General features: G+C 49.0%; 1 protein-coding gene across 14 annotated transcripts in view; it reads right to left on the bottom strand.

Annotated features, from left to right (window-relative positions):
* Slc38a10 (solute carrier family 38 member 10) overlaps nucleotides 1-11,636 on the bottom strand; it is a 53,806-nt gene extending 42,170 nt beyond the window's left edge. For 8 of the 14 annotated variants that reach the window (XM_052759837.1, XM_052759839.1, XM_052759838.1 and 5 more), the window contains exons 1-4: nucleotides 11,283-11,636; nucleotides 7,724-7,841; nucleotides 991-1,036; nucleotides 72-165 (exon numbers count right to left, since the gene is read on the bottom strand). In XM_052759837.1, the coding sequence (XP_052615797.1) occupies nucleotides 72-165; nucleotides 991-1,036; nucleotides 7,724-7,841; nucleotides 11,283-11,381 (357 nt within the window). In that variant the 5' untranslated portion in view covers nucleotides 11,382-11,636. The remainder of the gene's footprint in view (nucleotides 1-71; nucleotides 166-990; nucleotides 1,037-7,723; nucleotides 7,842-11,282) is intronic. The other 6 variants (XM_052759840.1, XM_052759844.1, XM_052759847.1 and 3 more) reach the window with 1 other exon arrangement.
* Nucleotides 11,637-12,341: the final 705 nt, after the last annotated feature.

Raw genomic sequence — 12,341 nt, 5'->3', positions numbered from 1 at the left:
GGCTTTAGGAGAGGAGACACCGGGCGGCAACACAAGCATTACAACAGACCAGACAGCTAACAGAGCCTTACCCGTAATCCAACCAGCGGGGCAAAGAAGTTGGAGCCCAAGTCACCAATCACGACGTAGAAGGCAATGCAGGTCCCCAGCATCAGCCCAATCATGCTGTGAAGACAGACGGACACAGGGCTTTGGAATCAGATTTGAAAGAAAGTGCTGCTTTGTGATTAGAACATGGCACCTTTGCGAGAATCACGACCCAGGCACCCCCAGTCTGACACCCAGGACCAGATCCAGTCCCTGGGCTGTGCCGACACAGCATTGCCAGAAAACTGGCGGAGAGACAGACAGTTTTCTATGTCCACACTCATAGGACTAGATGTTTGGGGCTCTCTCCATTGCACTTGGGGTGAATACTGAGCCACACTTAACTATTCTCTGTGGGGTAGCATATCTTCCTTCCACAGGAGCTTCAGAAATTCAGGTGCAACAAAAACTCACAGTAATGTTAGACAAGTTAAAGGAATAATCAACTGCTTCCAAAGAATGTTTTCTTCTGTTTTCACAATTCCCTGATTTAAAAGCCTAAAAGTGTAATTCCCAACAATTTTTTCAACTCATAAAATTTTACTTTCAATGACAACAATGTGACATTTTGGTTTAGTGCATCCCTTCTGCAGTAGAATTGGGGACCATCTAAAGAACAGCACTGAGATTAACTGTCCAAGGGAACTATTTGCTGTGCTCCCCAAGTTCCCCATTCTCATGTACTAAGTCTCAGCAAGACTTAAACAGGCTTTCAGCTTTGACAACCGTCATTTTAAGGGTACAATAAACCGACTTCCAGCTATTCTCTAAGTAACTCTTCAGAAGCATAGTAGGCGTTATCAGCCAATCCACACGTGAAATGCATCGTTCATTCCCACCAGGCATCAGCTCCTCCACTGCTGCAGGAAGAAGGGTGGGACCCAGCAAGGCTGTGCCACTTACCTGGTCTCCACCAGCATCTTCCCCGCCTTGCCGTAGGCATGGAACGCTAGGAAAGGCAAGAGAAGAAAGCTCAATCCAATGGTGAGAAAAAAGGCTGCCCAGGAAAGCTGTGAACGGCAGTTTGACAAGCATCCATTTGCTACAAGTTTCATGGATAAGGAAATACTTTAAAACTCCGATCCCTCGACTTTCTTTAGACCTACCAGCCTCAAATGAAACAACGTGAAACAAGGACAAAGCAAGGGAAGAAGGGAAACATGGGCAGGGGTTCGTTGTCGTTTCATATGAAAATTTAAGAGGGGAGGATCCAGGACCCTATAAAGTAGTGTTCTCTGCCCACAACAGCGATGAGCAGGCCTGCTTGGAGCAGTACCAATACAGCAGAGGTAGCCCCACTTAGGGCAGGGGAAGAGGGAGAACTCAAGAGGGATCCAGGAGGTTCAACCCCTGCCCCAGAACGCTGAACTCATGCCCTGCACCACACGGACACTGCTGAGGGTTTCATATCTGTCCTTTGACTGTGATTTATAGAACAGAACAGGATCTTTGCAAGAATGGCACTCTGAGAAAGGAAGGGACAAGGGCTCTGAGCCTTGCCAGTGCCCAGGACAGCCAGTAAAAGAGCGCTGATAATGGCTGGCATGCATGGCCACAGCAGGGTCCGACCAGGAAACGGGTCTGTCTTTCACTTCTGATCCAAAACTGTTTCCAGCAGATGGGAAGTTAAAAGCTGACTCAACAAGGTTCTTCACAGGACCTTAAGAGTTATCCGGTCAGCCAGTGTTTTCCCCCATAGTTCAGCCAGATGAGGGCAAAGGGAAGTTCTGGTCTTCTGGGAGCAGCCAAAGGCAGTGCACGTGACAGGATGGCCTCAACCTTGTCACAGCCCCAGCTTCCTGCCCCTTGTTTCCTCCCTCACTCTGGGCCAGCAGCCCTCTGAGGTTGAAGAGCAGGAAACACACATCCACTGGGTATGAATGAACCAAACAAAATCCTTGTTACTTTTAACTGAGAAAGAGGCACAGAGTTGGCAAAAGCCAGACAGTTGGCAACAGCCTCAGCCTGGCCTGAGAACAACAAGGACTCCAGCCTCCAGGGGTCACTCTGGTCTTTCCCAGACTCAGTTGCAAAAGGAACCAAGCATACCCCTCAAGTTCATCTAGCAAGGACTGAAACCCAGTTCAGAATGTTACCTAAGGTCTAGACTGAGAACTTCAAAAAAAGAACTCCAGAGGCAGTATCAATAGCTGCCTGCCATGTCACCAAAGGATACCTACCCTCTGAGCCCTGTGCCAGAACACGTAACATAAAACACAGAGGGCCTAAGCACTGACCCATTCCAGCTCCCACTATTATTCCTTTGTACTCTCTAAAAGGAAAGTGGGCCTACTGCACACTTCAAATACAGAAGAGCCTGCCTGCCCTAGAAAATTCCAGAACACACATGCTTCCAGATGTGAGAAAGTGGAGGTCATCAGCTAGCCAAAAGACCAGCAGGAGGTAGTGCTGTCTTCTCCCAGATCACTCTCAACAGAGCCCGGGCCAAGACCAGGCTTTCCACCCACCTAGGTGCCTGTCCCTATCTTCCCTGAGCCCTGAGAAACAGGGCCACAGGACACCAAGCAGAACTGACTCCACCTCCACCTGCCCGCAATACCCAGCAACAGCAAGGCAAGGAAGGAGTGCTATTCAAGATGGGACACAGATGAGGCAGGGAAGGGGTTGCTGTTCATGACTAGGGCAATACAAGGTGGGGAAGGCTGGCCAGTGACTTCAGTTGACCACTCCTGGACGAGGTGTAGGAGGAACAGCCCTGGGATCCGCACTGCAGCATGGGCACAGGGCCAGCAGACTGGGCAGGTGCATAATATACACATCGTCAGCTCCGGGAGGCTGGGACGGCATAAAGAACAGGTGTCAGAGCTCCACTTCAGAGTCTTGCTCACCAAACCTAGGCCACACCACTCAAGGACATGGAAGAAGAGGCATTCAGCCAGCATGCCCCTGCAGGTACTACTCTAGGCCCATGAAGAGTGAGGCACACTGACCATGAGCCATGGTGAGTACCAGCAACATCCACTATTCACAGCTGAAAAGACAAGAAGCCATGGGGCTGTCATACAGTCTCCATTGCTAGAGAAGGTGGCTTCCATCCCAGAGCACACACTCCTAGAGCAGGGTCTGAAGCTCAGAAGAGTTTCCCAGGAGTCACTGATATGTCTGTGTTACCTTCTATCATGGTTTTTTTGGTCAACTTGACACAAACCTAGATAGATATATTTAGGAGAGGGACTCTCAACTGAGAAAACACCCTTATCAGATTTCCTGTAGTATGTCTGTAGGGCATGTTCTTTATTAGTGATTGATGTGGGAGGAACCAGCTCACTGTGGGTGGTGACACAACCTGGACAGGTGGTCCTGAGTTGTATAAAAAAGTGGGCTGAGCAAGACATGAGGAGCAAGCCAGTGAGAAACACTCCTCCATGGCCTCTACTTCATCCCTGCTCTGACTTCCCTCAGTGACAGAGTGCGACTTGAGAGTTGTAAGACAAAATAAACCCTTTCCTCTCCAAGTTGATTTGGCCATGGTGCTTTATCATGCACTAGAAACCCTAACCAATACACCTTCTGAAATGAAATGAGGTTTAAAAAGGCCATGTGAAATATAAGCTGGGCATAGAAGCAGGAGGTGTGGAGTTTATAAAAACCAACAATCACAAGAGCAAAAACAAACACAGCAAACTGGTACCCACATTCACCAACAACCCCCACCATGCTGATTCTCCACCCTGTAGACATTCATTCTCCAGAGCTGGGGGGAGGGAGTCTGTCAGGGAAAAGAGACCACTGCCACAGCTAGTGATGCGGTTAAGACTTAAAGGCAAAGGGGCCAATGTGAGAAAGAGGTTCCCAGATTCCCATGGAGTGCAAAGGGTAAACAGGCTCTTTATTGAAGACATGACTACCACCCTGGAAATTCTTCACCTTCTTCCATGGTCTCCAAGTGAGGACATACACTATCTGCACATTTCATCTACAGAGCCCCAGTGTCCATGACCCAACCCAGGGTCCTCTCATACATCCATAGACACAGGCCATCTGTCAGGTCTGCTATATCTTGAGGGAAAGAGGGCACATCTTCTGAACATGCTGATGGGCTGCAGCAAAAATAGACAGTGAGTCCTGGCCCATCAAGAGGACAAAGGACAAGGGAGAAAGGCAGGTGTCTGTCTAGCTACAGAAGAGGGCTCCACACTACCTGTAGGGCCAGACCATGGCAGGTGGCACAGGAGACCCTCCTCTCTACCGCTCTGGCTCCCATATAGCTAGTCACCCCAACTTGTAGACAAAAGAAAACTGGTGCTGAGCTGACAGGTCCAGAAGACTATCTGGGGACCTGAGAGATGGGGACTAGGGAGACCAGGATTCCAAGAAATTGTCTAGGGGTTCGAAAAGCTCTGGGGACCTGGGAGACTGAGGGCCCAGAAGATTATCTGGGGGCTCAGGAGATTGAGAGTCTAAAAGACTCTCTGGGGGCCCACACAACTAAGCCGTCTTGTTTAGGATCCAGGCAGTGGTGGCACATGCCTTTAATTCCAGCATTTGGGAGGCAGAGGCAGGTAGATCTCTGAGTTCAAGGCCAGCCTGGTGTACAGAGTGATTTCCAGGACAGCCAGAGCTGCACAGAGAAACTCTGTCTCAAAAGACAGAAAAAAGAAAAGGGGGGGGGGGGAGCATAAGCTAGACTACCGGGAATTTTGGGGAATTTGTTGTTTCCAGTAAGTTACTACATTCAGTTAAAGCTGGAACCCCAGGCAGCCAGCATTCAGAGGTGTTCATTTGACAATTTTCTTTCCATTGCTCAAATCTAGACAAACCAGTTTGACTTCTCAGGGACTTTCGAAGAATAACTGACTGGCCAACCAACTACAAGAAGCCATGGCTGCCCCAGCCCAGGGCTGAGCTCACATCTTCTTTCAGGACACAGGACACAGAAGCTGGAATTTCAGCTACAAAACATGGACAGGTCTCAGAGGAAAAGGACCACACACAGCAACATGGCTCCACACCACCAAGGGCAACCCCCAACGACCTCACCTCCTGCTTTCTGGTAGGGCAGAACGACGCTGTCTCAGTGTGGATCAAGTTTAACTGATAAACCTCACTTCTTCAAATGGCAGTAAAAGACAGAACCAACCTCATCACAAAAGAAAGAGAAGGAACTCATCCCTTGGGATCTGAGGCCAGGAATGAACATCAGGGTACTGGTACCACCGCAAAGCAGACTGGGAAAAAATAAGAGGCCACACTGCAGAAGCCCATATGTGCATCTCTAGAGGAGGGCAAGGCGGAGGTGCCTTTGCCCATCACTCGAATTCAGGCCTTAAGAACTACTTTATCTTGCACTATTCCATCTGCCCCCAAATGCTGCACCAGTTCCCTCGCTTGATGGTGAGAGTCAGGATCAGAGGCTAGGCGCTATGCAGGTGAGAGCAACATTCCAGCCACACACTGGCTGGGGGAGGTCAGGAACATCCCTGGAGGCTAGAAGTTTTCTTTCCACATTCCCCCACAAGGCTAAGTAACAAGAGCAGAAGAGTGGCATTCTGACCCCCATGCCAAAGAATTCCAGAATGAGCTACACAGCAAGAAAGTCCAAACCTGGCAGGCAGAAACAACCAGATTCATATGCCGACCTGAGGGGAGGACAGGAGAGTGAGGCACTCTCCTGCTCTTGAAGCCAAACTACCTAAAGACAAGCACAAGCAAGCGCTGCATTTAGTCCTTGTGGCTGAACTGAGAAGAACTAGAGGGAACAGCGCTGCAACCAACAGTCCTGGGAGAAAAGCCCACCCTCGGGGCAGATGGGGCACCGAGTCCCAGACACAAGCTAGACTGAAGTGTTTCTGTCGTGGAGTTCCAGGGGTTGGAGGGGCTCCTTTCTGCAGCTCCAAGGAAGGCTTCAAGGTACTGGGAGTTAGCGGCAGCAAGTCAGCAGAAGGCTATGGGAGCGCAGGTCTATGGACTTGAAGGGCAGGTATGTGCATCTGTAAAGAGGTAGGAGCGCAAGGGCGTGAAAGAGAGGCCTGATGCTCTCTACCCTCCACCTCAGTCCAGTTCTGAGGCAGGTGTTCTACTTTTTTTTTTGGTTTTTGAGACATGATTTCTTTGTGTAGCCCTGGTTGTCCTGGACTCACTCTGTAGATCAGGCTGGCCTGGAACTCAGAGATCCATCCACCTGTCTCTGCTTCCCAAGTGCTGGGACTAAAGGTGAGTGCCACCAGGTCTTTTTTTTTTTTTGAACAGTGTTTTTGATTGCGTGTTTTAAAAATTATATTCAGCACTTAAAAAGCAGAGGCAAGTAGATCTCTGTGAGTTGTAGGCCAGCCTGATCTACATAGTAAGTTCCAGGCTAGGTATACCTACACAGTGAAACTTTGTCTCAAAAACAACAGGCCGGGCAGTGGTGGTGCATGCCTTTAATCCCAACACTCGGGAGGCAGAGCCAGGAGGATCTCTGTGAGTTCTAGGCCAGTCTGGTCTACAGAGCGAGATCCAGGACAGATAGGACTATTATACAGAGAAACTTTGTCTCAAAAACAAAACAAAACAAAAAACAATAATGTGTGTGCATATGTGTATGCATGCATTTGTACCCCACTGTGGCTGTGTAGCTCAGAACACAACTTTGTGTAGCTGGTTCTCTCCTTCTGTTATCACCTTTATGTGGGTTCCAGGAACTGGACTCAGGATGCCAGGTGTGTGCAGTAACTCTTACCAGCCCTTGTTTTGTTTTTTGAGATAGTTTCTTTTTTGGGTTTTTTTTTTTTTTTTTTTTTTGGTTTTTCGAGACAGGGTTTCTCTCTATAGTTTTGGTGCCTGTCCTGGAACTCTCTCTGTAGCCCAGGCTGGCCTCAAACTCACAGAGATCCGCCTGGTTCTGCCTCCTGAGTGCTGGGATTAAAGGCATGCACCACCGCCGCCTGGCTTGACATAGTTTCATGTAGCCCAAACTGGCCTCAAATTTGCTATGAAGCCAAACAGAGGCTGGCCTTGAACATCTTATCCTCCTGCCTTATCCATCCAAGTGCTAGGATTAGAGATAAACACCACCACACCCACCTTGCACCAAAATTTAAAAAAGCCAGGTATGGTGGCGCACACCTTTAGTCCCAGCATTTGGGAGACAGAGACAAGAGGATCTCTGTGAGTTCGAGGCCAGTCAGGTCTACAAAGCAAGCTCCAGGACAGCCAGGGCTATTATACAGAGAAACCTTGTCTGGGGGTGGGGGGATAAAAAAACCAAAAACCAACAACATTGCTCTAAAAACAAAAACAAAAGAAAAAAATCCAGAAACTTCCTTTAGAAGAAATAGAAGAAAAATAACTAAACAAAAGGAATAAGACCCCCCCCAGACCCTCTTCCTCCTCTCCCTCCTCCATTGATTCTCATTTTTCCACCCCTGCTCTCTTTCCCCCTCTTCCTCTTCCTTTTTTTTGTCCTCTCTCTCCCAACTCCCCTCCTCCTCCTTCCCCCCCTCTATTTTCCCCTCCTTCCCCTGCTTCCTCCTCTTCCTCCCTCCCCACCTCCTTCCACCTCCCCTTCTGTCTTCTTCCGTATCACCCATCCACACACACAAAAAAGACCCCCCAGACCCCTACAAGCAAAAGCATCAAACTTCTTGAGAAGGGGCCTATCAGCTCTGCCAGCATTCTGAAAGTCGGGGCTTACCCAGGCCAGCATAGGTTCTCCTCTTGCTCAGGCTGGCCGACTTCACCAAGAACATACATGACTGGTGTGTCATCCATGAGCAGAAGACCAACAGCAGGGCCCCCAGGATGATGCCACACTGTAAGGTGGAGAGAAAAAGACACATTTGCAAAACCAGACCTTCTTCAAGTCTCCACTTCGTACATCCACAGCACGAGGGGCTCCTGCAGGCCCTCACTGCTCCTTCTGTGACCATAGGAGGTCCTGACCTCCTGTGGATGGCACCTGAAAATGATGTTTCCATAAAACCGAAGCAGGAACACTGAGTGTCGTTTTAAAATGGCTTGTTAGTCCTAGGTCTACTGGGTGAGGCCATCAGCTAGCACCCCACATTCCCTACACCCACCTCACATGCAGCATCTTTAGCTACCTTTCTCAGTAGCCCTATGTGGAAACATGGTCTAGAAGGATTAGAAATGATGTGTGCCTTCCTTATAAACAGATGATGATCACGTGATCCTGTGACTACTCTTAGGTCTTTCCCCCAACAGACATGAAATATTTATGCACAAACCTGTACATTTACAGTGGGTTCAGCCATAACCCCCAAACAAGAAAGCAACCCCATGGCCTTCAAAGGTGACTAGAAAACAACTGTAGTCCAACCATGCAAAGAAATATTATTCAGTATTAAGGTTTAGAACTCCCAACCTTTCAATGGCACAATGCATCATGCTGAAGGAAGGAAGGGGCCATGAAGGCAGCATACTGTGTGTTGCCACATACATAGGAAAGACTAACTGCAGGGCTAGGCAATATGTCGTATGGCTGAGGGAGGGAGAGCTGTTGACTACAGAGGGGCAGAGGAGACTTTTTGGTATAAAAGAACTCTTTACTCCATGTCCTGACCACAGTAGCAACACAATTGTATACACATATCAAAACCCAGGGAACCACACCCTAAAACGGGTGCATTTTATTGCAAGAAAACAGCTCCTCAATAACTCTGACATTTAAGGCATCAGTGACTTGGGCAAGGCATGATGATCCACAGACTTTTTGGGTTTTTTATTTTTCCGAGACAGGGAAAAACAAAAAACTGTGTTGTTTTGGTGCCTGGCCTGGATCTGGCTTTGTAGACCAGGCTGGCCTCGAACTCACAGAGATCCTCCTGGCTCTGCCTCCTGAACGCTGGGATTAAAGGCGAGCACCACCACAGTCTTAATCCCAGTACTCAGAAGACAAAGGCAGGTGCGTCTCTGTGGGTTCAAGACCATCCTGATCTATATAACAAGTTCCAGGGCTATATAGTAAAAGCCTGTCTCAAAAAAAAAAAAAAAAAAGCCAGACAGTGGTGGCATAAGCCTTTAATCCCAGCACTCGGGAGGCAAAGGCAAGAGGATCTCTGTGAGTTTGACGCCAGCCTGGTCTACAAATCAAGTTACAGGACGGCCAGGGTTACCCAGAGAAACCCTATCTTGACGTTAGTGGTTTGAGGATACAGCTCAACAGTAGGATGTTTGCCTGGGATTTGAGCCTCAGGACTACAAAAGATTAAAAAATAATAAAAGTAAAAATAAACAAAACAAAATATTAGCACCACTAGACCAGTTCAAAATCTGCTACCAAAAGGGGAATTGGGGGGAGGGACATAGGGGCTTCCTGTACTTTCTACACGGTTGGCCATAAAGCTAAAATTACTAAAAATAAATAAACAAACATATCAATATAAAACACAAACCACAAGATAACATCAAATTCTGATCAGAATGGTTCAAAGACCCATGATACCAAACGCTGCAGAGGACACCTGTGCCAGCAGGCTCCCCACCCCCTCACTCCCTAGATCCCACAGCAGGGTCTGCGTGTCTCCCGAAGGAACACTGGCACGGTCTACACACAACATGGAATATCAACCAGATGCTGATTCCTACACACCGTGATCCCACCTCCACCAGGTCAGACCAGGCCATACCAATCTCTGGCACAAGCCAGCAGTAGGTGGTAGTCCTCTGGTGAGCAGGAGCAACTGGTAAGTGTGCCAGCACTATGAGATTCCTCTGCACAGTAAGGTGCTATATGCTCCTTCACTTCATGAAAATTCATCAAGAGTACACTTAAAGTGTATGCAGCTTTCTACACACTGAATCACAATAAAATGTTTCTCTTTTTTAAATTGCCAGGATCACTAAACAAACTAGCACTAAACCCCAAGTTTTTATTGGTACGCCTGCTAAACACTTGCACACACCCCAATACTCTACTGGATCTGACCCAAGGTCCCTAGAGGAGACACCAGTGACAGGAACTGACAGGCTTTAGGCACATGGTGTGACTGTTTCTAGTTTGGCTTGCACATTGGGCTCCCCTACTCAATTCCAAGCTCTTCCCAAACAGATCTCCACCTGGCTCATCTTCACATGCTCTAGCAGAGGCCTAGCACCCATGCACAGCAATGTCCCAATCTCAAAACTGCTCAATCACCTGAGCCCAAACATCTATCTTCCCAGGCATCTACAACAGAGACCAGTGAAGGGCTCTTCACAGACAGGCAGCAAAGATGACAGGGTTCACACGAGATTTGAAACCAGCCAACACTCCCTATCCCAGGATGCAGTTCTGTTGACAGACAAGTTGCCATGGACACTGGGACACGTAGACACTTCAGAAACACCCAGAAGTGACTGACTCAACACTGGGGTTCACAACACAGATGTCACCCCAGAGGGTCTAGCTCTGTCCTGCCTACACTCATCGACCATAGCAGACCCCACACAGGAACCTAGATGCATTCTCAATCAGGATAGTATGCAGAGAATCAAAAATTCCCTGATCAAAAAACTTTTTTTTATTTTACTCTGGAGATGTGAAATATAAAACATGCAAAGTAGTTTTTAATCTAATATTAAATTATCAACAACCACTTTCACTTCCAAAATGTCTTGGGCGTCATCAGGTAGAAGTAGTGGGTCTTTGCCCTAAGGTCTCGCTGTCTCAGCAGCAGATGACAGCAGTACACATGGCATGAATAAGTGAGTGGAGAAGGGATGGGGAAGACCCACACTTCTTTTGTTAACAGTCATTACCCAATTTGATGCTTCCATCGGCTTCCGCAAATCATTGGTAGAGTCAACAGAGCCACGTAGAAATTGCCATCTTTTCATGTGGCATTCAATGTTGGAATAACACCAAACTTTTTTGTATGCCGGTTTTTCCAGCTGGGATGGTATATGCACAGATCGGACCAAACGTACAGTGTTTGTGCAACACAGCTCTTAGAAGTAAAACCTAGACAATGCTTTAAATCACTTTGATTAAGCCTTGTTGTAAGCCAGAGCTGAAGACCGGCGTGCTTTCGTGCAGTCGGTCAGAGTCAATAACAGGATGAACACTATCAATTCGCTAATTTCTCTTTCACTGTGCCCTTCCTTAGGGTGTTGTTAGTGTACATGGAGGGCGCAGATTCAGACAACACGCTGTGAGGACGTTGCCTGGGAGCCTCTTCCCTGCCCGCTGGGTTCACATACCCTTCCCACCAGCCGAGCACTTCAAACTGACGCCCCTCGCGACCCCGACTCACCTGTTTGAAGCAGAAAGGCATGGTGAGTACGCTGACCCCCACGATGCTGTTTACGACGTTCGTGACTAGCCCCCATTTGGAGGTGGAGGCTGCGGTCATTTTGAGGGTCTGGGGGCCGGGACAGCGCGACCCTAGCTAACCCTAAACTCGGAGCAAGGGGCCCGTGGACAGGCGTCGAGGATGTCAGCCCCCAGACCCTGCCAGGCTACGCAGCTGCCTCACAGCCATGGTTCCAGGTTCCCGCCTCCACCTCGCGGGAGTGGAGCAGAGACCCGGAAGAGCCGCAGGCAAGGCTAGCGACACCTCAGCTCCGCTTCGTTGCCTCCGGCACACAAACTTCCGCCTTCCAAGTGTACGCTACCAGGAAGTGACGGTATCAGGGGCGGGATGAGGTGGGACGACATCCAACAAGAAGCGGAAGTGTCTGCCTGGAGGAGGCGTGGCCTGAAACGGGGCGAGGCGGAACCCTAGCCAATAAGAGGTATGTAGGGGCGGGGCGGTGGGGTGTGGTGGGCGGGGCGGTGGGGTGTGGTGGGCGGGGCGGTGGGATGTGGTGGGCGGGGCGGTGGATGTGGTGGGCGGGGCGGTGGGATGTGGTGGGCGGGGCGGTGGGATGTGGTGGGCGGGGTCGGAGTCAGGGCGGGGCCCACACATCTTGTTCCCCGGCTTAGTCTGTGAACGTTTGCTCCTTTTCTGGAGTGTGGAGCCGCTGGAGGACAAGTGATTTTCAGGGTACAGCCTCTAAACTGGAAGAACAGGAGAGAAAATGAAGCACTAACCTTCGGGTGAGGAGTGGGATTTTAAGGGTTTATTTTCAGGTCTTAGCCCACAGGAAGGATTTTGGGTCGCAATTGGCGGGAACCATAACTTTCTAGACTGAAAGCCAACTTACTCGGACAAAATTGGCATTTAGGGGTTTTTTTTGGTTTTGGTTTTTTTGTTGTTTTGTTTTGGGTTTTGTTGTTTGTTTTTTTCGAGACAGGGTTTCTCTGTGTAGCTTTTGGAGTCTGTCCTGGCCTCGAACTCACAGAGATTCACCTGCCTCTGCCTCCCGAGTGC

The sequence above is a fragment of the Peromyscus californicus genome, unplaced genomic scaffold, assembly GCF_007827085.1.
Source record: "Peromyscus californicus insignis strain IS unplaced genomic scaffold, ASM782708v3 Scaffold_3__1_contigs__length_106647218, whole genome shotgun sequence".
In the NCBI taxonomy this organism is placed as follows: Eukaryota; Metazoa; Chordata; class Mammalia; order Rodentia; family Cricetidae; genus Peromyscus; species Peromyscus californicus.
Note: the sequence above shows the minus strand (reverse complement) of the source record. Positions and strands in the feature narration are given on the sequence as shown.